The 22,203-nt window shown below is 59.1% G+C and overlaps 2 protein-coding genes across 2 annotated transcripts in view; both read left to right on the top strand.

Annotated features, from left to right (window-relative positions):
* COL7A1 (collagen type VII alpha 1 chain) overlaps window positions 1-19,108 on the top strand; it is a 32,300-nt gene extending 13,192 nt beyond the window's left edge. The window contains exons 44-119 of the mRNA XM_007446222.1: window positions 171-215; window positions 297-332; window positions 454-486; window positions 837-869; window positions 1,041-1,094; window positions 1,171-1,230; window positions 1,324-1,359; window positions 1,457-1,537; window positions 1,638-1,673; window positions 1,872-1,916; window positions 2,144-2,215; window positions 2,460-2,504; window positions 2,776-2,802; window positions 2,987-3,016; window positions 3,148-3,228; window positions 3,305-3,340; window positions 3,416-3,451; window positions 3,542-3,622; window positions 3,880-3,915; window positions 4,332-4,394; window positions 4,663-4,707; window positions 5,328-5,363; window positions 5,436-5,471; window positions 5,583-5,678; window positions 5,791-5,826; window positions 5,914-5,949; window positions 6,066-6,113; window positions 6,445-6,480; window positions 6,612-6,734; window positions 6,813-7,013; window positions 7,104-7,139; window positions 7,220-7,264; window positions 7,448-7,516; window positions 7,592-7,636; window positions 7,752-7,814; window positions 7,963-8,007; window positions 8,334-8,369; window positions 8,505-8,540; window positions 8,689-8,733; window positions 8,952-8,984; window positions 9,062-9,124; window positions 9,215-9,250; window positions 9,330-9,410; window positions 9,550-9,618; window positions 9,761-9,796; window positions 9,877-9,918; window positions 10,104-10,148; window positions 10,238-10,282; window positions 10,812-10,847; window positions 10,931-10,990; window positions 11,132-11,239; window positions 11,419-11,490; window positions 11,645-11,680; window positions 11,868-11,927; window positions 12,050-12,094; window positions 12,323-12,358; window positions 12,467-12,502; window positions 12,577-12,633; window positions 12,770-12,841; window positions 13,400-13,471; window positions 13,714-13,749; window positions 14,040-14,120; window positions 14,370-14,423; window positions 14,512-14,565; window positions 14,640-14,702; window positions 15,753-15,815; window positions 15,920-16,036; window positions 16,221-16,298; window positions 16,396-16,449; window positions 16,627-16,675; window positions 17,675-17,707; window positions 17,856-17,942; window positions 18,170-18,259; window positions 18,342-18,545; window positions 18,736-18,819; window positions 19,026-19,108. Coding sequence (XP_007446284.1) covers window positions 171-215; window positions 297-332; window positions 454-486; window positions 837-869; window positions 1,041-1,094; window positions 1,171-1,230; window positions 1,324-1,359; window positions 1,457-1,537; window positions 1,638-1,673; window positions 1,872-1,916; window positions 2,144-2,215; window positions 2,460-2,504; window positions 2,776-2,802; window positions 2,987-3,016; window positions 3,148-3,228; window positions 3,305-3,340; window positions 3,416-3,451; window positions 3,542-3,622; window positions 3,880-3,915; window positions 4,332-4,394; window positions 4,663-4,707; window positions 5,328-5,363; window positions 5,436-5,471; window positions 5,583-5,678; window positions 5,791-5,826; window positions 5,914-5,949; window positions 6,066-6,113; window positions 6,445-6,480; window positions 6,612-6,734; window positions 6,813-7,013; window positions 7,104-7,139; window positions 7,220-7,264; window positions 7,448-7,516; window positions 7,592-7,636; window positions 7,752-7,814; window positions 7,963-8,007; window positions 8,334-8,369; window positions 8,505-8,540; window positions 8,689-8,733; window positions 8,952-8,984; window positions 9,062-9,124; window positions 9,215-9,250; window positions 9,330-9,410; window positions 9,550-9,618; window positions 9,761-9,796; window positions 9,877-9,918; window positions 10,104-10,148; window positions 10,238-10,282; window positions 10,812-10,847; window positions 10,931-10,990; window positions 11,132-11,239; window positions 11,419-11,490; window positions 11,645-11,680; window positions 11,868-11,927; window positions 12,050-12,094; window positions 12,323-12,358; window positions 12,467-12,502; window positions 12,577-12,633; window positions 12,770-12,841; window positions 13,400-13,471; window positions 13,714-13,749; window positions 14,040-14,120; window positions 14,370-14,423; window positions 14,512-14,565; window positions 14,640-14,702; window positions 15,753-15,815; window positions 15,920-16,036; window positions 16,221-16,298; window positions 16,396-16,449; window positions 16,627-16,675; window positions 17,675-17,707; window positions 17,856-17,942; window positions 18,170-18,259; window positions 18,342-18,545; window positions 18,736-18,819; window positions 19,026-19,108 — 4,449 coding nt within the window. The remainder of the gene's footprint in view (window positions 1-170; window positions 216-296; window positions 333-453; window positions 487-836; window positions 870-1,040; window positions 1,095-1,170; window positions 1,231-1,323; window positions 1,360-1,456; window positions 1,538-1,637; window positions 1,674-1,871; window positions 1,917-2,143; window positions 2,216-2,459; window positions 2,505-2,775; window positions 2,803-2,986; window positions 3,017-3,147; window positions 3,229-3,304; window positions 3,341-3,415; window positions 3,452-3,541; window positions 3,623-3,879; window positions 3,916-4,331; window positions 4,395-4,662; window positions 4,708-5,327; window positions 5,364-5,435; window positions 5,472-5,582; window positions 5,679-5,790; window positions 5,827-5,913; window positions 5,950-6,065; window positions 6,114-6,444; window positions 6,481-6,611; window positions 6,735-6,812; window positions 7,014-7,103; window positions 7,140-7,219; window positions 7,265-7,447; window positions 7,517-7,591; window positions 7,637-7,751; window positions 7,815-7,962; window positions 8,008-8,333; window positions 8,370-8,504; window positions 8,541-8,688; window positions 8,734-8,951; window positions 8,985-9,061; window positions 9,125-9,214; window positions 9,251-9,329; window positions 9,411-9,549; window positions 9,619-9,760; window positions 9,797-9,876; window positions 9,919-10,103; window positions 10,149-10,237; window positions 10,283-10,811; window positions 10,848-10,930; window positions 10,991-11,131; window positions 11,240-11,418; window positions 11,491-11,644; window positions 11,681-11,867; window positions 11,928-12,049; window positions 12,095-12,322; window positions 12,359-12,466; window positions 12,503-12,576; window positions 12,634-12,769; window positions 12,842-13,399; window positions 13,472-13,713; window positions 13,750-14,039; window positions 14,121-14,369; window positions 14,424-14,511; window positions 14,566-14,639; window positions 14,703-15,752; window positions 15,816-15,919; window positions 16,037-16,220; window positions 16,299-16,395; window positions 16,450-16,626; window positions 16,676-17,674; window positions 17,708-17,855; window positions 17,943-18,169; window positions 18,260-18,341; window positions 18,546-18,735; window positions 18,820-19,025) is intronic.
* Window positions 19,109-20,474: 1,366 nt separating this feature from the next.
* On the top strand, window positions 20,475-20,813 carry UCN2 (urocortin 2). The gene has a single exon (XM_007446161.1). It carries the CDS (start codon window positions 20,475-20,477, stop codon window positions 20,811-20,813), a length of 339 nt encoding a protein of 112 aa, XP_007446223.1.
* The last annotated feature ends 1,390 nt before the right edge of the window (window positions 20,814-22,203 follow it).

The following is a 22,203-nucleotide window of genomic DNA, read 5'->3' as shown; positions in this document are numbered from 1 at the left end:
GAACTGACCTTGACTCCCACTGACCTGGCCTCTGTCTTCCTGCCGAGTTTGACCCCTGCTGACCTAAATCCTGATCTTCTGTGACCCCCATCCTGAACCTCTAGCCCTTACCTGCCATAATCCCCCTGCCCCCACCCACCTGGGTCAGCATTTCTGCTCCTCTTCCCCAGGGTCCACCAGGAGTTGCTGGACGTCCTGGACCTGAGGGTCCTGAAGTAAGTATGTGACTGTGGGATCAGGAGTAGGGCTTTCATGTGTTCCTCCCCATCCTGGGCTCATGCTTTCTCCGTGTGCAGGGGCCACCAGGACCCACTGGCCGCCGAGGAGAGAAGGTGGGTCATGGGCTGGGAGTCAAGTGCCCCCGATACCAGGGATTGTGGCAGGTGGGATACTGGGGCCTTGAGTTCCTAGGTGGGTCCCTGACCCATCCCTATCCCTATCCTTTCTCTACAGGGGGAGCCTGGTCGCCCTGGGGACCCCGCAGTGGTGAGTGAAGGGAGGGTGTGTTTCCAATCACCGCACAGGCCCTTGAGCAGTATGACCCACCTGGAAACCAGCGTTCCAGGCTGTGACCCCATAACCTTGGGACCCTGGACTGGCTCAGAGCTCTGTAACTCTAATGCTGTAACACGCCTTCCAACTTCTGGCTGTGATCCTGTGAACCCATGACCACCATACAGGTCGTGAGCCCTGTGTAACCCCTGCCCTGCTCCCAGGGGTGACCCTGTGACCTCTGGGCAGAGACTTCTGATTCTATATGACGCCAACTCCAATCAAGGCTGTAGTAGTGTGATCCCTAGGCAGGGCCAAGCCGTGTCTGTCCTGTTTGTTTTCAGGGACCTGGGGTTGCTGGAGCTAAAGGAGAGAAGGTAAGTCTGGTAAGAGTGAAGGGAAGCTGTTACAGGGTTGAGATCAAGGTCATAGGGCCTGCCTCTGGGCCTGCCTGGAGGCCCCTGGAGGTCATGACAGTTGTGGCATGATCGCTGGGTGGTGGACTCATGGAGCCTGTGGCTGACGCTGATGGTCTTTGTCACCTCCAGGGAGACGTAGGGCTCCCTGGGCCCAAAGGAGCTACCGGAGTCAAAGGGGAACGGGTAAGTGTGGGGAAGTGTTTAGGGGTTAGGGCAGGTGATGGTTGTGTCCCCTGACCTCTGATCCTTCCTTCCCCAGGGCCCACCTGGCTTGGTTCTTCCTGGGGACCCTGGCCCCAAGGGAGACCCTGGAGTCCGGGTGAGTAAATGTGGGGATGGGGAGTGTGACAGAAGGAGATGAGGTGGTGCCTGGGAGCCCCAACTAAGTCGTACCCCCCCCCATGCCCTGCAGGGTCCCATTGGCCTCACTGGCAGAGCAGGACCCCCGGTGAGTGCCTGTGACCTTGGGTAACATCAAGGTTTCTGGGGTCACCTCCCTTCAAGGGCTGACTATATGTGCTGCATCACTCTTGCCTCTTCCACAGGGTGACTCAGGGCCTCCCGGAGAGACGGGAGACCCTGGGCGTCCTGGTTCCCCAGGATCCATCGGCCCCCGAGGACGAGATGTAAGAGGACTGGACTGGGGGAGTGCTGGGGGATGGGGAGTAAGGTACTGCTGGCCTCCCTGGGGGTTTGGGGACCAAGGCTGACTCTCATGTCTCACAGGGTGAAGTTGGAGAGAAAGGTGACGAGGGTCCCCCGGTGAGATTCCTTCCCACTGTGGTTTCTGATCCTTTACCCTTGAACTGTGATCCCTGTGGGGATGGGGCTCCACCAGGTTATCCAGTCCACACCCCCTGCCTCTGGTCCAGTTGGTTCCCAGGCCCTTCTCTGTCACCACTCCCTGAGTTAGTTTGAGCCTAACTCACCTGTTTGATGTGGCGTTCTCTCCACCACCAGGGTGAACCAGGTTTGCCTGGAAAAGCTGGCGAGCGTGGCCTTCGGGTGAGGCTTTGCGGGGAGAAGTAAGGGGGGGTGATGAGAGAACTTATGGGAGGTGGGCATGAAGCTGTGGGAAACACTGAGGGGAGAAAGGGTGATGGGAGAGTCTGGAGGGAGGCATGTGGTAATGGGGAACTCTGACATGGTTTTCAGGGTGATGGAGAACTGGGGCAGTATGGGGGTCTTCAAAATGCTGGGAGGGTCTGTCTCATACCAGCTGCTCTTCTCAGGGGGCACCTGGAACTCGGGGGCCTGTGGGTGAGAAGGGAGACCAGGGAGATCCTGGAGAGGATGGACGAAACGTGAGTCCTGACCTCTGATCCCTGAACTCTAACCTCAACTTCAATCTCCAACCATCCAGCTCCCAGCCTCTGACCCCGCCACCCCGACCCTGCAGCGCTAAACCCTCACAGTCCTCATTTCCTTTGACCCCTTCATCACAAACCCCAAAGGCCACCAGGATCCCCATGAATCCTTAGGGTGTTTCCAAAGCTCCCCCAAACTGCTGCCTCTCCTCGCTGACCCTGACCCTCTGACTTTTTGCAGGGGAGCCCTGGACCATCTGGACCCAAGGGTGACCGTGGGGAGCCAGTGAGTAGTGCTGGTGTTCTGGGCTCAGTAGTGCTGGTGTTCTGGGCTCGGGAGGGATACAGGGTTCCGGTGCTCAGTCTGGTTAGCACCTCCGTTAAGGGCCTGGAGGTCAAGGTTGGGAGCCCTGGTGGCCACCTCCAGGCCTGACCTGGCTTCTGGGGTTTGGCACTGGGGTGCAGGGAATCTGGGAGCAGAGCTGAGCTTGAGGTAAAACTGAGCCATACCGTGGGGCTGCAGGGCTCCTGTTGACTACAATTCTTTCCTTTCCTAGGGTCCCCCAGGACCCCCTGGACGGCTGGTAAGGGTTGACTGGGTCTGATTCTGTCATCTCCCTCACCTGCCCCTGTTAGCCCCACACGGTGTCCCTTCATCCCTTCCACTGACTCCCACTTCCCCCACTGCCCCCTGATGTCTTTACTGATCCTCACCAACTCCTCTTCCCCTACTTGAACTATTCTTCTCACTGGCCATTCACTCCACAGGTGGACACGGGACTTGGAGTCAGAGAGAAGGTATCATGTTCCATGGGTGGAGTGAAGCTGTGAGCCTAAGAAAGCATCCCAGCCACCCCCATGACAGGTTCTGCCTCGGGCATGCCTGTGGCCCTAGTGCTATTCCCTCAACACGTTTGTCTCTACCATAGGGAGAGTCTGGGGACCGTGGACAGGAGGGTCCTCGAGGACCCAAGGGTGACCCCGGCCCCCCTGGAGCTTCTGGGGAGAGAGTGAGTGTGGCTTATCCCGTGGGAACGTGTGGGCCTGGGAAAGCCTGCTCTGATTTCTTCCTCCCCTTGTCCTCAGGGCATCAGTGGACTTCGGGGGCCCCCAGGCCCACAGGTGAGTGACACACTTTGCCCCATCAGCCTAAGTTCCCATCTTGCCCTCACCTCTCACTGACCTTGTTCCCTTCAGGGGGACCCAGGTGTTCGAGGCCCAGCAGGAGAAAAGGTGAGAGAGCATGGAAGTTTTCCGACTGTGAGCCTGGGCTCTCAGATCCATCTCATCCTTCGAGGCCTCTTACCACTCTGTTTTCCTCAGGGTGACCGGGGCCCCCCTGGCCTGGATGGCCGCAGTGGACTGGATGGGAAACCAGGAACCCCTGGTTCCCCTGGGCTGCCTGTGAGTCGTGGCGGTCACTGCCTGGTCACGCCCCTTCCCTTGCCCCTTTGTATGGCTCCAGACTCACTGGAGTCTTCTGGGTCTTGATTAGCTCTGGGGCCAGGTGGGTCATCTGTGTCTTCTCCTAGTACCCTGCCTGGGTGGGGGATGTTACTGCCTGACAGGCCTTGGGTTCACAGGAACTAGTGGCCCTGTCAGTGGGCAGTGCCCCTGACCCCAAGACCACTGCGGACTCCCTGACTTGAGTCTCTCCTCAGGGTGCTATAGGCAAGGCTGGGGACCCAGGGAGAGACGTAAGTAAGGGGAGATATTAGGGTGGAGGGCGGCTCAGGGGTCCAGCATGAACTGTGTAGCCTGGTCTTCATAGTCACAGGACCAGCGGGAGTAGGGGGAGTTGGTCCAGCCCTGTCCTTGGGAGGGTCCCAGTCCCTGGCAGGCAGGTTTGAGCAGAGTCCTGCTTTCTGATCTTCTCTGCCTTGGGCGCTATAGTAGGACCCCCAAATCCTGAGGGTTCTTCCCTTCGGAGTTTCAGCAGGGGGGGCCCCCTACCCTATCGGGTCTCAGCCTCGGGACCTCAATGGCTCCTCCATTGAGGAGGAGGGGGGGACTCTACACGGGAGGAGGTTCTTAGTGGGGTTTTCCAAGTCCATGGATGTGCCCCAGGAGATATATCAGTGGCCCTCTCAATCCTAGCAAAGACTTTTTCCAGGGACTTCCTGGCCTTCAAGGAGAACAGGGCCCCGCTGGCCCCTCTGGTCCCCTTGGAGCACCGGTGAGTCCCACTTTCATGGTACCCTTTTAAAAAAAAAAAAAAATTATTTATTTAGTTGCACGGGGTCTTAGTTGCAGCAGGCAAGCTCCTTAGTTGTGGCACGCATGTGGGATCTAGTTCCCTGACCAGGGATCAAACCCGGGCCCCCTGCATTGGGAGCTCGGAGTCTTATCCACTGTGCACCAGGGAAGTCCCCTCGTGGTATCCTTTTGCCCCGTTACTGCCCTCACCCCAACCCTGACTTCTGACCCATGATCTGTTCCCACAGGGAAAGCCAGGCAAGGATGGCAAGCCTGGCCTGAATGGGAAAAACGTGAGTGTCCAGGGTAGACACAGTGAAACCTCCAAAAAATGCTAGCATACGGACATGGTCCAGATGTGCCATACACATGGGGCACACACACAGACACATGCTGACACGTGCCGACACCCGAGTATGTAGCCCACACGTACAGATACATCCTGAAGCACACGTCCATGTGCACACACGGGCAGCCTCACAGACACAGTGAGTTAAGTGGACGTGCCGACCTGTGCCTGGATGGGCCAACACAAGCTAAAATAACCACAGCCACGGGCACAGGCAAAGAGCCTCAGACACAGATGGAGAAATGCCAACACACAGGTGTGAAGCCCACATTCAGGGATACTGAAGACATGTTGACGCACAAACACTTCCACCCATACACGTGCTATGACTTGGCCCCAGGGCTGCACGTGTACCTCTGTGGAGGTGTGGTGAGACACGTATCCAAGGCTCTGACGTGTGATACATGTGGGGAAAGACCGACATGTGCATTTGTGTCCACAGTCACATATACATACAGCCACACACAGTGAGGTAGACATAGGACTTGCAGACAGTTACCAAGACACACAGACAATTCTTAGTTCTTAATTCTGTTGGGTCTGATGTGAGTCCTCTGCCCGCAGGGAGGACCTGGGGACCCTGGAGAAGATGGGAGGAAGGTGAGTCGCCTCACTTGGAGTCTGCTCTGGCTCAGATTGGGGCCACGTCTGAAGCACCCTTGTCTTCCTTAGGGAGAGAAGGGAGATTTGGGCGCTCCTGGGAGACAAGTGAGTGTTGGAGTCTTCTGTAACCTCTGAACCCTGACCCTGACCCTGTGATATGTGGCTCCACTCCTTTCTGGGGTCTCAGGGTCCTGATGCTGGCTACATCCTCCACAGGGTCATGATGGCCCCAAGGGTGAGCGAGGAGCTCCTGGTAGCCCTGGACTCCAGGGCCCCCCGGGCATCCCAGGGCAGGTTGGCCCTCCTGGCCAGGTGAGTGTCCAGGATAGTTCCAGGACTTGGGAGCAACAGGGGCCATTATGTTGTCACCCTGGGAGGCCATGATCCTGTGTGACTTCTTTGTGTTCTGACATACATATCTCAGGGTTTCCCTGGTGTTCCAGGAGGTTCGGGCTCCAAGGTGAGTGTGCAGATGCTGGGTGGGGGGTATGGTCAGGGGCTGCCCAGAGCGGGGGGCATTTTCACCACTGGTCATTCTTTTTCTCAGGGTGAGCGTGGGGAGACTGGACCCAAAGGGGAACAGGTGAGGCCCCCATCTTTTTCACTTGCCCCGGTAGCCATAGCACCCATGCATGCGCGCACATGCCCCCAGCCCCAGCCCCAAACTGGGTCCAGCAGCTTGTCTCTTGGTGTCTCCAGGGCCTCCCAGGAGAGCGTGGCCTGAGAGGAGAGCCTGGGAGCACGGTGGTGAGTGAAGCCTGGGACCTGGCCCTTGACTGTTATGTGCATGCCTGTAGCGGCCACCTCTGTCCCATTCCACTTGCCGTGAGGCCCCACTGGAGCTGTGCTGTGTGCTCAGCCCCCTGCCCTGTTGGGATTCCTGTAGCCTACACGGAGGGGAACCTGGGCAGCAGGGACATGTCAGGGAGGGGCTTCCAGTGACCTCGAGCCACCTCAACAAAGGGCTAAACGGTCCTCTGGGCAAGAGGCCTGGGGAAGAGGGTAGGGAGGCTGTTTTGGGGGGCAGTGTGGGGCCTTCTCCTCTGTGGGCAGCCCCTCACCCAGCTTGTGTCCCCAGAATGTGGAGCGGTTGCTGGAAAATATTGGCATCAAGGTAGGTTGTTTGGGGGCTGGGCATGGGGGTTGGTGGGAACCCCACGGGACAAGTAATGCCCGTGGGGCCAGGCCAGGGCGTGGGAGGCTGCAGTACTGGCCCTGCTCTTCTGACCCCTCACTGTCACTCAGACGTCTGCCCTGCGGGAGATCGTGGAGAGCTGGGAAGAGAGCTCTGGCAGCTTCCTGCCTGTGCCTGAACGGCGTCGTGGCCCCAAGGGGGACCCAGGAGAGCGGGGCCCACCAGGCAAGGAGGTGTGTGTTGGCTGCTCAGGGGGGCGTGTCCTGTGGAGGGTGTGGTTGACACCAGCATTTACTCTTCTGTTCCTCCAGGGCCCCACTGGCTTTTCTGGAGAACGTGGGCCGAAGGGAGATCGTGGAGACCCCGGCCCTCAGGGACCACCTGGCCTGGCCTTTGGGGAGAGGGGCCCCCCTGGACCTCCCGGCCTTGCTGGGGAACCTGGAAAGCCTGGTATCCCTGGGCTCCCAGGCCCGGCTGGGAGTGTGGGAGAGGCAGGGAGACCAGGAGAGAGGGTGAGCCTGGCTGGGACGTCTGGGGAGGTGGGCTCAGGAGGAGCTGGACTCCCCACAGGCATAGCCCCCACCCTGCGATTTGCACTTCAGGGAGAACGGGGAGAGAAAGGAGAACGTGGAGAACAGGTGAGCTGGAGGGGGCTTTACCGGGCGGGACTGCCTATGGGCTGTGTTGGGGTGGCCACCCACTTTCTTCTTTTCTGCAGGGCAGAGACGGCCCTCCTGGCCTTCCTGGCCCCCCTGGCCCCAAGGTGATCACCCCAGCTCTGCCCAAGCCTGTGACTGCTGTCACCGAGAGGCCACCATTGGCTTGAGCCCCAGAAATTCCATGTGGTGACTCTGACCCTACAACCCTCTGGCACCCTGTGATCTGGGATGACCCCTCCATGCCTCTGTGACAGACACATCTCTCCCCTGTGACCTTGTGCTTGTAGGTGGCCATGGACGAGCCAGGTTCTGGACTCTCTAGAGAACCAGGACCCCCTGGACTCAAGGGTGCTAAGGTCAGTGTGTGGGATCAACCTGGGGGCCACCCTTGCCATGGTGCCAGCGCCTGGCTTGACATGTCATCCCCACAGGGGGAGCCAGGCAGTGACGGCAACCAAGGCCCCAAAGGAGACAGGGTGAGGCCTCCCACCCCACCATGTTTCCCCTCCCCTGCGGGAGGGCATGCCGGGGTGGCATGTCTGTGGGCACCTGGCAGTGATGGGGGCTCAGGTCATGACCCTCTGCTTGCAGGGTGAGCCAGGCATCAAGGGAGACTGGGGAGAGCCTGGACAGAGGGGTCAAAATGGCAGCCCGGTGAGTCCTTGCCCCACAGGCCATGTGTGCACAAGTACACGGCTCTCACTTGTGTTGTCCGGGCTGGAGTCTGCTCTGCCTGGGGCTGTCTAGGGGGAAGCTGGGATGGGGAACAAGGGCAGTGTGGCCTTAAACGTGTTCTCTCTAGGGTCTACCAGGAGAGCGTGGTGTGGCTGGGCCTGAGGGGAAGCCGGTGAGTGATGGCAGGAGCAGCGTGGCCGAGATTCTGGGGAACAGCTACCCTTTGCCGTGTGCTGGCCGCCGTATGCACGTGTCACCAGTGACCGGTGCCGGGGTGTGGTGACTGGGTGCCCAGGTCTGAGTGCAGATGCATGATAGCTGTGTACGCGTACAGGCCCATGTGTACTGTCTATGTGGGGCAGTCTGTGGGTATGGGGTGATTTGTGCCTGGGAGGGGTAGAGGTGCAGAAGTGGGGCCCCCAGGCAAAGGTCTCCAGAGGGCAGGAACAGGCCCAAGTGAGACCAGACTGAGGCTCAGAAGCCCCCTTCTCTATCCAGGGTCTGCAAGGTCCGAGGGGGACCCCTGGCCCAATGGTGAGTACCCCAGAATCCTGCTCCCTCCTGCTCCCATCCTACAGTGGGTAACCCCTACAATGGGCAGTACTGCCTCAGTTTCCCTGGGAGGGTGGGATTGGCTCCCACTCGTCTGGCTCTTTCTCTCTCCAACAGGGTGGCCATGGAGACCCTGGACCACCTGGTGCCCCGGTGAGTGATGGGGAAGCACTGCCTAGTGGTGGGGGGGACAGGCATCAGTCCCCACTGATGACTCAGTTGGATAACTTGTTTGTGTTAGTCCATGAGTCCAGGTGGATAACTCTGACCCCAGTTTCCTGCCCTTGATACTTTTTTCTAGGGTCTTGCTGGCCCTGCGGGACCCCAGGGACCTTCTGGCCTGAAGGTGAGTATAGGCAGGTGTGGGTGTGTGGCTGGAAGGAGGTGGTGGCTTGGAGCAGCCTGTCTGCACCAGGATAACATCTGCCAACCTCTGGGAATGTCACTGACCTGTAGTGCGACTGAGCACCAAGGTGCTCCGTCCATGTGGTCTTTGCTTGTGGATGGAGGCTGAAGGGCCTCTCGTTCATCTGTGGTGTCATGCGGTCTCTGGGGTTTTGGCAGGGGGAGCCTGGAGAGACAGGACCACCAGGACGGGTGAGTGACCCAGCCCATGGGTTAGTCACAGGGAGCTGGGTGGGGTTGGCACTGCCCTGAACTTTTTCTTCCTCCAGGGCCTGCCTGGACCCACTGGAGCTGTGGGACTTCCTGGCCCCCCTGGCACCTCAGGCCTTGTGGTGAGTGAGGCCCCTGCAGAGATAGCATGTCCCTGCCCTCTGGGTCCCGTGCTCTCCGTGTCCCTCTCACATCTGACTTGTTTCCTTCAGGGTCCTCAGGGGGCACCAGGTTTGCCTGGACAAGTGGTGAGTCCTGGGGATCAGGGCTGGACTCCGAGGGTCAGGAGTCAGGGGGCAGGCCCCTGACAGAGCTCTCCCTTCTCAGGGGGAGACAGGGAAGCCGGGAGTGCCAGGTCGTGATGGTGCCAGTGGGAAGGACGGAGACAGAGGAGCCCCTGGCGTGCCGGTGTGTGTTTTGAGGGGAGCTCGCTGTGGGCATGTGATGGGGCCTGTGCCAGCCGCCGTGTGCCTGGAGGAAGAGGAGGGCTGGGCAGCAGGGGCAGGGGGTGGAGAGGCACTGAGTTCCACCCACTGTTCTGCCATAGGGGTCACCAGGTCTGCCTGGACCTGTCGGACCTAAAGGAGAGCCTGGACCCATGGGCACCCCTGGACAGGTGATCTTTGATCCTGACCGCCACCTTCTGCATCAGCTCCTCTGCCTCACTCCCAAGCCTAGTTTGTCCCTTCCATATGGATGGCGGGGTGGGGATGGGGAGGTGGCAGGAGGCGAGGTAACTCACCAGGAGTTCCCTGCAGGCTGTGGTCGGGCCCCCTGGAGCAAAGGGAGAGAAGGTGAGTGTGTGGGAGGCCCTGGTTTGGGGGGCACAAGGGTTAGGGGCTGAGGAACCCCACTGACCCCTTTCCCTCATCAGGGCACCCCTGGAGGCCTTGCTGAAGACCTGGTGGGAGAGCCGGTGAGTGTGGAACCTCCACACTCCACAGCATAGTTCCTCCACACTCCACAGCATAGTTCCTCCACCCCTGTGACCCTCACCTTCCATAATATGCCCCACATGGTCCAGGCCTCGTGCTCCCTCTTTGAGTCTCAGCTGTCTGTGCCCCTGACACCCATGTGTCCTTCTGACCCCTGTATCCACAGGGAGCCAAAGGTGACCGAGGACTGCCGGGGCCACGAGGCGAGAAGGTGAGGTGGGCCTGGCCGCAGGGCCTGTGCATTGGGCAGGGAGGGGTACGGTTGGGTGGCTAGACACCCTCACTACACTTTCTATGCAGGGTGAAGCCGGCCGTGCTGGGGAGCCTGGAGATCCTGGTGAAGATGTGAGTCTGGGGTCTGGGCGAGTCTGAGTCTGGGTTGAGGAGTGCAGTCGTGGATGTGAGGGACCGTTGCTGGGCCTGGGCACATCTGAACCCGAGCCTGGCTGAACATTCCAGCATTCAGGGTCCTGCTCTGGGAGCATGCAGGGGTCACGCCTCCTGGCTTCCACGTGCCTGTCCTAGGTCTTCTGTTCCTCCCTGTGTCTGAGCACATGTGCTCCTGTCTGATCTCCCAGGTCTCAGGACACATGGGAGTTTTTGTGGGCCTCTCCTTGGTCATGTATTGGTGCTGCCCCTCTCCCCACCCTGTCTGTGCTCCTGTATCTGAGCTCATGTCTGTGGTCATGTCTAAGCTCCCTGGGATGGGACATGTCTGAGTTCCTGCTCCTGTCTGCACTCCCACATACCTGCACTCACATCCTTGGTGCCAAATGTCCGTGGTCACCTCTGAGCTCCCCTGGGAATGTTTTGGGGCCATACCTGAGCTCTGGGTTCATGTTCCTACTCTCAAATGCTGCTTACTTTGTTTTAGGGTCAGAAAGGGGCTCCAGGACTCAAAGGTCACAAGGTATGTGTGCCCTAAAGCATCCCTGCTGGGGGTCATGGTCCTGAGACTCCCGGAACCTGATCTGACTCTTCTTTCCCTTGAAGGGTGACCCAGGTGTTGGGGTCCAGGGGCCCCCTGGGCCAATTGGTCCTCCAGGTCTAAAGGTAAAACAATGCCCCATCACTAGTAGTAGGGGCAGCAGGTGGGGCGGGAGGCCTGGAGGTGGGAGAAAGAGGGTGTTCTGGGGCTAGTCCTGGGAAGGGGTCCTGCTGGAGCCATTCCTCCCTTTGCTATTTTTGTTCCAGGGAGACTTGGGCCCCCCCGGCACCCCTGGTGCTCCTGGTATTGTGGGGCTCCCCGGTCAGACAGGCCCTCGTGGAGAGATGGGTCAGCCGGGCCCCAGTGGAGAGCGGGTAAGGGTGCTGAGGGCTGCATGTGGGGACTTGGTGACTTCAGGACCTCTGAATCTGGTACTGGGTGAAGAGGAGAAGGGGGCCCAACCCTGCCGAGGGGGCTCCTGGTTTTGGGGGGACAGCACGGGAGGAAGGTTCCCAAGTCACCCTTCGCCTCTCTTACCTCATTTTCACTATAGGGTCTGGCAGGCCCCCCAGGGAGAGAGGGAGCCCCAGGTCCCTTGGGGCCACGTGGACCCCTTGGGCTAGCGGTGAGTAGAAGTGCCCCAACGCCCCATGTCTCTGATTGCTGTGTGTTGGAGTCTGTCCATGTGGGGACTTAGGCTGGGGACTATGCCACACTGAGTGGCTAGAAGTGTGTGTGCCTTTGAGGGGCACAGAAGCCTCACCTCACTCTGCCCACAGGGAGCACCTGGGGCCCCTGGACTCAAAGGAGACAAGGTAGATGGGACAATGCTGCTGGCTCTCTCTTGCACCCCTGTCACCCCCTCCAGCTTCCACTAACCCTTGTCACCCCCTCTAATCTCCACTGACCCCTGTCACTCCCTCCAGCCTCCACCGACCTCCCATGACCCTCTGTCCTCCACCATTTCCCCTCACTGATCCCTGGTGTCCTGTTGATCTCCAGGGAGACACTGGAGCAGGGCCGCCTGGGGCCCGAGGCGAGCGTGGGGAGCCAGGTGTCCGGGTATGTATGTCCTGCTCTGCAGCCATGGCCATTCCAGGGAGCCACCCTGGGAGTCCCTTCATCACAGCTCTTGCTTCTGATTTCCAACTTACCGAGTCGCTGAATCTATTGTCACCATCCAGGGTGAAGATGGCCGCCCCGGCCTGGAGGGACCCCGAGGACTTGTGGTGGGTCTCCCTGGGGAAAGAGCCAGTGGTGTGACTCAGTCCCCTATCTGTGCCCTCTGTGCCCTTGTGACACTCTGCAGCCTTCTGCAGCCCTCTGATTCTCCTTGGCTACTCTCTGGTCCTTTGTCTCCCCCATTCCCCCGGGCCCCCCAGTCCTCCCCTGACCCCTGAGCTCTCTCCCCAGTAGTCCCCACAAATTCCCTTAGCTCACTATTTTCTCTCATACAGGGTCCCCCAGGCAGCCGGGGGGAGCGTGGGGAGAAGGTAAGGATATGGGGAAGAGGCCCCTGGGGTCAGTGTGGGTGGGGATCTTGCAAGTTAGGATTTGGGGCTTCTCTATTTGGGTGAGACTCACACTCTTCCACCCAATAGGGTGACACTGGAACCTCAGGGCTAAAGGGTGACAAGGTGAGTGTGCGCATGGGGGAGGGCAGGGGACTAAGGGTGCTCCTGACTCCTCTGACTGCCCCCTGTCCACTCAGGGTGACTCAGCTGTGATTATGGGGCCTCCGGGGCCACGAGGTGCCAAGGGGGACATGGTGAGTGGGTCTGGTCCATGTGCAGATGGGTGTGGGAGGGGCTTCTTTGTGGGCTGGGCCAGGGGATCTGAGAGCTCAAACCCTCAGAGGGTAAGGGACTTTTAGCCCCTGACCCTGATTTCTGACCCTGACCCAGGGTGAACGAGGGCCTCGGGGCATAGATGGTGACAAAGGACCTCGGGGAGACAGTGGGGACCCTGGAGAAAAGGTATGGGGATGAGGTTGGGATATTCTATACAGGGTGAGGAGGGGGGTCCTACAGGCTGGGGGGCTCCATGGAGGGTCTGTGAGGACTGGAGAGGAGGATGGGAGGGGGCTTTCTGGGGGTCAGAGGGGAGGGGGTTCTGTCAGCTGTAGCAACTCTGTGGGGTGGCTGAGAGGATGGGGGCTCTATGGGGGGCGCTCAAGGGCCTGGATAGGAGGTGAGAAGGGGAATGTATGGACTGTGGCTCTATGAGAGTGCCTGTGGGAATGGGAAGGGGGCTTCTTGGCTGTTAGGGGTACTCCAGGTAGGGGTAAGGGTAGGGGCCCAGTGGTAAGAGGAGTGGCAGGAATCTGGGGGTCCTGGGGTGAGAAATGAGCCACCCCACGAGCCACAGTCCCTAGCTCCACCCTGCTGGGGCGTGGGCTGGAAGGGAAGGGGCCATGGGGAAGCGCATGGGAGCAGCACTGGCCAGCTCCGCCTCAGCCAGCAGGTTCCAGTCATTCTCTGAGCATGCAGCCTGGGCTGGTCCTGATTGTGTCCCTCTCCTGGTCACTCCCACAGGGCGCCAAGGGACAGCCTGGAGACAAGGGCTCAGCCGGGTTGCTGGGAGTGCGTGGACTCACAGGACCCAAGGCAAGTCCCGCCCCAGGTACAGACCCAGAGCCATGCATCACACACCCCTGTCCCAGGGGTGTCCTCTAGCATTGGAGGGTTTCCTGCCTCCCTCCCTGTTGGCCCCATATGTGCTCACACGGGCTCCTTGTGCAGCCTGGGCCCTGGCTGCAGTCACCGAGTGGCTGCATGTGCAGCAGACAGGCCAGCACAGGGGACAGTCACACTGAAGTGCTGCCCTCCCCCATCTGTGTTTCCCACAGGGTGAGCCTGGTGCTGCAGGGATCCCTGGTGAGCCGGTAAGATGCCCCCATGCCCATGTAGTGGCCTTTGACCTTACAGTGAACCAGTACTCTCATGTTGTCCAGGGACCCCTACCTTCACAGTAGCCCCCATGATGGTTCCACCCACATAGTGACCCCTGCCCATGGTGACCCTCATCCCCATGGAAAACCCTGCCCTTCCAGTGGCTCTGGCCCCTAATGATGATTCTCACCCCTATGATGTTCCTTGTCCATTACATCCAAAGTGATTCCCTTTGATCCCTCACTGACCTCCCCTGGCCTCACATTGACCCCTTTCCCCCCAGGGATCCCGAGGAAAAGACGGAGCCCCTGGTGTCCGAGGAGACAAAGGAGATGTTGGCTTCATGGGTCCCCGGGGCCTCAAGGTGAGAAGGGGACTGTTTTTTTCCCCCTAATCAGGAGGACCTGATGTTGAAGGGTGAGGTATCTGGGGTCAGAGGTCAGGTATTTGGGGTCAGATGTGGGGGTGTCCGGGGCTGAATGTGAGGTGTTAGGTTAGAGGTTGGAAGGTCAGAGTTTGGAGTATCTAAGGCCAGTTTGGAGAGTAGTTTCAGCGTCAAGCGGTTACAGGGTGAGGTATCTGGAAGTCATTTTTCACTTCTTTTCTCCCGCAGGGCGAACGGGGGGTTAAGGGAGCCTGTGGCCTTGATGGAGAGAAGGGAGATAAGGTACAGGGGTGATGGGGCATATGCGTGGGGATGTGGGAGGCTGTGAGGCCTGGGGCCTAAGGCTGACCCCTCCACCTGATCCCTGCAGGGAGAAGCTGGTCCCCCGGGCCGCCCAGGGCTGGCAGGACGCAAGGGAGAGTTGGTGAGAGTGGGGCACCCCCAGAATGAGGAGTGGATGGCTGGGCCAGGGCCTGGCTAATGTCTTCTCTTCTCCAGGGGGAGCCGGGTGTTCCAGGCCAGTCAGGGGCCCCTGGGAAGGAGGGCCTGATCGGTCCCAAGGTATGGGGTCTCTCTCAACAGTGGACATCGGGGGTTTAGGATTGGGCAGGGAAGGGCATGGTTGGGTTGTGAAGGTTTTGGGTCAAGGAAGGTTTTGGGTCGTGAAAGGTTGGGACATTGCGGGGTGGAGTGGGGCTGGTCTTGAGGTTTCAGGGTGGGTTGGGGTCACAATGTGCTTTTTAATTTTTTCTTTGGCCGCACCGTGTGGCATGCGGGATCTTAGTTCCCCGACCAAGGATTGAATCCATGCCCCCTCAGTGGCAGCGCAGAGTCTTTTTTTTTTTTTTTTAAGATTGATTTATTATTTCTTTATTTTATTTTTATTTCTCTTTGGCTGTGTCGGGTCTTAGTTGCAGCATGTGGGATCTTCATTGAGGCATGCGGGATCTTTCGTTGCAGTGTGCAGGCTCTTCGTTGCGGCGCACGGGCTTCTCTCTAGCTGTGTCATGCGGGTTTTCTCTTCTCTAGTTGTGGCACGCAGGCTCCAGGGCGCGTGGGCTCTGTAGTTGTGGTGCACGGGTTCCAGAGTGCGTGGGCTCTGTAGTTTGTGGCATGCAGTCTCTCTAGTTGAGGCGTGCAAGCTCAGTAGTTGTGGCGCTTGGGCTTAGTTGCCCCGCGGCATGTGGGATCTTAGTTCCCTGACCACGGATCAAACCCACGTCCCCTGCATCACAAGGCAGATCCTTTACCACTGGACCACCAGGGAAATTCCGAAGCGTGGAGTCTTAACCACTGGACTGCCAAGGAAGTCCCCACAATGCACATTTAGGATTAAGGGGTGGGAGGTGGAGCAGCACATGCCTCAGGGCTAAGGGGTTACGGTGGGTGGAGGTCAGTGGGGAGGCTGGAGTGTCAGTGTAGGGGAAAAAGGTGGTCAGGGCAAGGGGCATCACAGTGAGGTCAGGGTCATGGGGATCATGGCAGATTGAGGGTCTTCGACTGGTAGGGCCACAGGTACTTGAGGTTATGGCCATTGGGCCTGGGGGCTTATGGGGGTTGAGCTGAGGTAGGCCAAGGCAGAGGGACTCTCATGCTTCTTTCTGTTCCCAGGGTGCTCGCGGTTTTGATGGGCAGCCAGGACCCAAGGGTGACCAGGGCGAGAAAGGGGAGCGGGTAAGTTGAGGCTAAGGTCATGGTGAATTGAGGAGGTTGTACTCTCTGGAAGTGGGTCCATCTTTGGAAGCTCTCATCACTGTCCCTGATCTGTCTCTCCTCAGGGGCCTCCAGGAATTGGGGGCTTCCCAGGTCCCAGGGGCAGTGATGGCTCTAGTGGTCCCCCCGGGCCACCTGGCAGTATTGGTCCCAAAGGCCCCGAAGGACTTCAGGGCCAGAAGGTGAGGGGCCCTGACTCTGATTCCAGACCCCTGAGCCTCACTGACCCTTCACTCCTCACTGACCTCTGGCTCTGCAACCCATTCCCCCAATATCTTTGCCCCAACCTCTGAACTCATGATCCCAATTTGTCGTACTTCTGACCCCCACTGCCTCTGACCCTGCTTACTTGGTCCTGTCTGACAGGGTGAACGAGGTCCCCCTGGAGAGAGTGTGGTGGGGGCCCCTGGGGTCCCTGGAACCCCAGGAGAGAGAGGGGAGCAGGTGAGTGGGGATTCCTAGGCTTGGGGTCAAAGGTTGGGGTGACCTCTGGTGTCCGTGAGATCAGAGGTCACAGCCTGGTCCTATCCGTTGCACATAGGGGCGGCCAGGACCTGTGGGGCCCCGCGGTGAGAAGGGAGAAGCTGCACTGACAGTGAGTGTGGGGTATGGGAGTTGTGGGCTCTGCCTCCTGCACCCAACCCCCGACCCCCTGGACCCTGGACCCTGGACTCTGACTCAGCGCTGTCCCTCCATGATCCCTGCATCATGTACCCTTTGTCCTTCTGTGATCCATTGGTTCTTCATGACCCTTGTGGTCTTGGGCTCCTAGGAGGATGACATTCGGGGCCTTGTGCGTCAGGAGATGAGTCAGCATTGCGGTGAGTGGGGCCCAGCCCACAGTCTCTTGGGTACCACCCCACTCCATCCCCGTATCCCTAGACAGGGGCAGGCAGCATCCCCAGAACTTCTAAGGGGCAAGCAGTCAAGGAGATGGGTGGAGACAGATGGATACAAAATGCACACAGGGGGCTTCCCTGGTGGCGCAGTGGTTGAAGAGTCCGCCTGCCGATGCAGGGGACACGGGTTCAGGCCCCGGTCCGGGAAGATCCCACATGCCGCAGAGCGGCTGGGCCCGTGAGCCATGGCCTCTGAGCCTGCGCGTCCGGAGCCTGTGCTCCGCAACGGGAGAGGCCACAGCAGTGAGGGGCCCACGTACCACAAAAAACAAAACACAAAAAAACCCAGTCATTATGGAGGTAGGACACAGGAATAGTAATTAACATTTTTAAGTACCAAAAAAAAAAAAAAAAAAAAAAAAAAAAAAAATTTCAAAATGCACACAGGTGTTTCAGGACAGACATGCTGACAGGACTTCCCCAAATGGAGACCCAGGCAGAGGTGGAGGGACTCGTAGTGTTCCCGGGTGCCCAGGATGGTGGCGTGTGGAGGGGGTGGAGGTGTGAGCAGAGCCAGTTCCTCAGGGCCTGACGTGGAGCCAGGGTGTGGGTGGAGGGCTCTGGTGGCCCTGGGGGGCATCAGAGAGTGAAGCTCGTCTCCTTCCGCCTCTCTCTGTGGCTGCTTTCCCTCTGTCTCCATGCCTGCCGGCTCCTGACTGGCTGTCTCTCCCTCTCTCTCTTGCCCTTTGTTGGCCTGTTCCCAACTTCACTCTCGCCCTCTGTTTGCTTCTCCCCTTCCTTTCTTTCTCTTTCTCTCTCTCTGCATCTGCTTCCCTTCCTGTCTCTCCTGTCTGTCACTCTCTCCTGCTGTCCTTCTCTGTATGTCTCTGCCCCCGTGTGCGTCTCTCTCCCTGCCTCTTTCCATCTTTGTCTCCTGCTCTGTTATTGTCTCTCTCCCTGCCCCCTCTCTGCCCCCTCCAGCCTGCCAGGGCCAGTTTATCACATCTGGATCACGTGAGTAGTTTTCTGGTATTTTCTGCTCCTGGAACTTTCCTCACCCCTGGCCCGGCTGTGCCCATCACCTGGGTCCTCTCAGCAGGGGCTTGGCTGGGGTGGCCACCATGCTGACCCCAGGGCCCTGTGCCCCTGCTTCTGGCTCTAGGACCCCTCCCTAGTTACGCTGCAGACACCGCTGGCCCCCAGCTCCACGCCTTGCCCATTCTCCGCGTCTCCCATGCAGAGGAGGAAGGTGAGGATGGCTGGAGCCGTGGGGTGTGTGGGGTGGGAGCACAGACACACACGGGGCTGCTCATGTGTGCAGGGCCCACGCCACGCGTGTAGGGTCCACATGCAGGGAACACTCTTGTGTACACGTGGGAGACCAGTGCTGCCCACCCCATCCAAGGGCCAGGGTTGGGCAGCATGAACCCAGCCCTGCTGGGGCCCTGCTCAAAGCACACCCCACCATGCGTGCAGGCCAGGTGCCCCCTGAGGATGATGAGTACGAATACTCTGAGTATTCCATGGAGGAATACCAGGACCCTGAGGCTCCTTGGGATGGCGATGGTGAGAAAGAGGGCTGGGCCCAGAGGGATTTGGGGAGGGGCAGACAGAGCCCATCCCTGCTGACCTCTCTGACCTCCATCAGCCCCGGACCCCTGCTCGCTTCCACTGGACGAGGGCTCCTGTACTGCCTACACCCTGCGCTGGTATCATCGGGCTGTGGCAGGTGGTACGGAGGCCTGTCACCCTTTTGTCTATGGTGGCTGCGGAGGGAATGCCAACCGTTTTGGGACCCGTGAGGCCTGTGAGCGCCGCTGCCCGCCCTGGGTGGCTCAGAGCCAGGGGACAGGTATGGGCGTACCTCGCATCCCATTAGGGGCCTACCCAGATCATGTCCAGGGTCAGGGTCCTGGGTCAGAAGCCTCCTCAGACTGGGGGACCTGGGACAGAACCCTCCCAGACCAAAGAGCTGAGTAGAGAACCCCAGCTCTATGTGGAGTCCCCAGTATGGCCCCCCCTCAGTGCTCCCTCCCTTAAAGACCTGAGTGAGCATCCCTCTCTGCGGGCAGAGCCTCCACACCCTATGCCCCCAGCTTCCCCGTTCTCTGTGGCTGATGGGATGGGTAAGGTCAGATGGCTGAACCCAACCTGCCCCACCCAGGTGCTGCTGGGAGCTTAGGCAGATGATGAGCTGAAGTTCAGCATCCCCTGGAGGATTCGGTGTCTCAGCTGGACCCTGCTGTCCCTCCCCTTGGTGCTAGAGGCCTGCGTGCACTTGAGCGTGCATGAGCGTGTCCGTTAATTTCAGTGACTTGTTCCATGGGTCTAGCCTTCCCCACTGTGGACAAACCCCCATTGTGGCTCCTGCCTCCCTGGCAGATGACTCAGTGTGGGGATGGCTGTGGGCAGTGAGCGGATGTGACTGAATCTGACCGCATCTGACCTGCCCCTTGACCCAAGCCTGTGATGACATGGTGCTGATTCTGGGGGGCATTAAAGCTGCTGTTTAAAGGCCCCTGTTGTGAATGTTTGGGGAGGTGTGGGCGTCAGGGGGACGGTACCATCCCGAGTGGGTACAGAGTCCCTCTGTCCAGCCGTGGTCACTGTCCTGTGACCCTCAGTCCCCAACTTGTCCCCAGAAAGAAGACAGGGTAGGAGCCAAGGATATGTCCTCACTGCTCCCCAGGAGGGGATGAATCATAGGTGGGGGGCTGCCTCAAGCCAGGAGACAGGGCCCAGCTGTCAGCCCAGGGGCTGAGGGAGATAAATGGGCCCTGAAGGGGGCAGAGAGGCAGACCACAGCACAGCGCTGCCTGGCCCTAGCTTACCCTAGAGGAGGCTGCTACTGGTAGGACTGGGGTCATGGGGGGTGGGCAGGGCCTTTGGGGTTGAATGGATCTGGGATTTGGGTCAGTGGAGGTCTCTGAACCTGAGGCGCCCTGGGATCTCTGGCTGCTTCTCTGCCTCAAGGACCCCCATTCCTGCCTTTCTTTGCCCTGGATCTACTACAAGCTTTCTAGCTCAGACCTCAGGCTCCCCTTTGGTCCCTCTGTGTTTCTCTCTCTTTGCATCCTTATTTCCATCACACTGTCTGTGGGGCAGTTTCTGTCTCTGTTTGTTTGTTTGTTTGTTTTTTGCGGTACGCGGGCCTCTCACTGTTGTGGCCTCTCCCGTTGCAGAGCACAGGCTCCTGATGCGCAGGCTCAGCAGCCATGGCTCACGGGCCCAGCCGCTCCGCGGCATGTGGGATCTTCCCGGACCGGGGCACGAACCTGTGTCCCCTGCATCGGCAGGCAGACTCTCAACCACTGCGCCACCAGGGAAGCCCTCTCTCTTTTTTCTTCCACTCTCCATTTGCTCCGCCTCCCTCTCATTCATTTCCATCTCTTTCTCCCTCTCCCTCTCTCCTCCCTCCCTCCCTTTCTTCTTCTTGTTCTTCCTCCCTCCCCCCCCATCTCTCTCTCTATAAAATATATCCATATCTAGATGTACCTGTGGCTGTCTCTGGGTTTCTCCATCACTTTGTCTATCTCTGTCTCTCTCACTCTCTTTCTCACTCTCTCTGTCCCTCTGACCTCCTCTCTGCCTGGCTCTGTCTGTTATCTCTGTCTCACTCTGGCTCTCTTCTTGTCCCTTCATCTCTGTTTCTGTCTCTCTCTGTCCCTGGCCTGGCTGCTCTCTGTCTCTCTCTGCTTTCCCCATCTGTCCCTGTCTATGGGCCATAGCTGACCAGGGCCCCTGCCCTGAACCTGTTTTCTCCTCGCAGCCTGACCACACGATGACCAGGTGGGCTCTGCTGGTGCTGATGGTCCTGACATTGGGCAGGACTCTGCTTGTCCCAGCAACCCCTATCCCAGGCTTTCAGCTTCTCCCTCAGAACTTTCCCCAGGCCACTCCCCGCCCTGTGACCTCGGAGAGCCCTTCAGCCAGCACCACAGGCCCCTCCACTGCTTGGGGCTGCCCCGGCCCTGGCCTCCGCCCTGGCCCCCGCATCACCCTCTCACTGGATGTCCCCCTTGGCCTCCTGCAGATCTTACTGGAGCAGGCCCAGGCCAGGGCAGTGAGGGAGCAAGCTGCTGCCAATACCCACATCCTGGCCCATGTTGGCCGCCGCTGAGCCTGAGGGAGGGGATCACAATGATGGAGCCAGTGTGGATGGGGAGACCTGCAAGGCAGCGGCAGAGCTGGATGGTACTACATCTGGGCACGGTGCATCAGGACTCCGCCACGTGGGGTCACTGCCATTTGGTGTCATATCAGAGTGCCTCACAGAGTCACAGTGTGTCTGGACAGCCTGGATGTTGCTGTGTCAGGTTGCCAAGTGGAGTCTTGCCACTCCTAGGAGCCCCACAGGCTTACAGTATGTCTGGACAGCTTGGACACTACCATTGAAGGTCACTACCACGTGGAGTCTTATCATGTCTGGGTCCCACTTGTGTCCAGTCACAGAGCATCTGGACACTATCACATGTGGTCACTGTAATGCCACTTTCAGGCACCTCAACACAAGAGACCATCACCCCATTGGAGACCAGCCCACCTAAGACCAGACCCACAGGTCTGCCCTGTCCTCCCACAGGTCACCACACAGAGAAATGCTGGCGGAGGGTCACATGCATGAGACAGCACCCACCCCAGATGGATGGGGCCATCAGGGGCATCTCTAGGCAGAGTGAGATGGTCGTACGTGGGAGGTCTGTGGCCGTGGCAGCCTTGCCCTGTGTGTGTGGGGCTGTGCACGCATGTGTGGCTGCATCTCTGTGTATCTAACAGCTGTGAGTGCGTGTGAGCAAGGTGAGGCCATATGAGGGAGCTGGGAGGAACAGGAGCTTGTCCCCCAAACCTACATGAAGCACACTCAACACATAGCCAGGCACTGTCTTACCCATACCCCTGTGTACCCAGCCTCTGCCCTTGGACACACATGGCTCAGGGGAGAGGGAGCTCAGGCTGCTGGGGCTCTGGCCCAACTGACCCTCCTTCATCACATTGTCCTGAGCAAACCTCCTCACCTTTCCAAGCCTGTTTTCTCCTCTGTAAAGCAGAGTGATGCCACCAAGCTTCTTGTGAGCACTGAGTGATGTAATGTACATGAAGGTTCTGGCACGCAGAAAGCGCTCAATACATGTAGTGACCGGAGAATGGGATAGACAAGAATCACACAGTCTTGTGCACCCAGGCAGTGACACACGAGGGCGGAGTCATAGCTGGCTACGCTGCTCCTCTCCCCACTCCTCCCGCCCCAATTTCACTGACCTGTCCCTTGGTGTGCAGGGCGTATATTTTGCCTAATCTCACAACCCCAACTCCATTGCTGTGCTGGGATGGGACTGACCTTCTGGAGAGTGTGGTCAGGCTTGCCTGCAGATGAGGCAGGTATTCTGGGTAGTGTAGACAACTCCAGCTGGAGACCAGGGCTGGAGAAAGAGATAGCACTGTCGGAAGTGTGGCTGCCCAGGGCCAGGGTCACTGACGGAGATCTCACAGTTGTCAGCAGCCCTGGGGGG

The sequence above is a fragment of the Lipotes vexillifer genome, unplaced genomic scaffold, assembly GCF_000442215.2.
Source record: "Lipotes vexillifer unplaced genomic scaffold, Lipotes_vexillifer_v1.1 scaffold491, whole genome shotgun sequence".
NCBI classification, from domain to species: Eukaryota; Metazoa; Chordata; class Mammalia; order Artiodactyla; family Lipotidae; genus Lipotes; species Lipotes vexillifer.
Note: the sequence above shows the minus strand (reverse complement) of the source record. Positions and strands in the feature narration are given on the sequence as shown.

Excerpts from the sequence above, each read along its gene's own strand:
- UCN2 (XM_007446161.1), top strand. The coding sequence starts at position 20,475 with ATGACCAGGTGGGCTCTGCTGGTGCTGATGGTCCTGACATTGGGCAGG.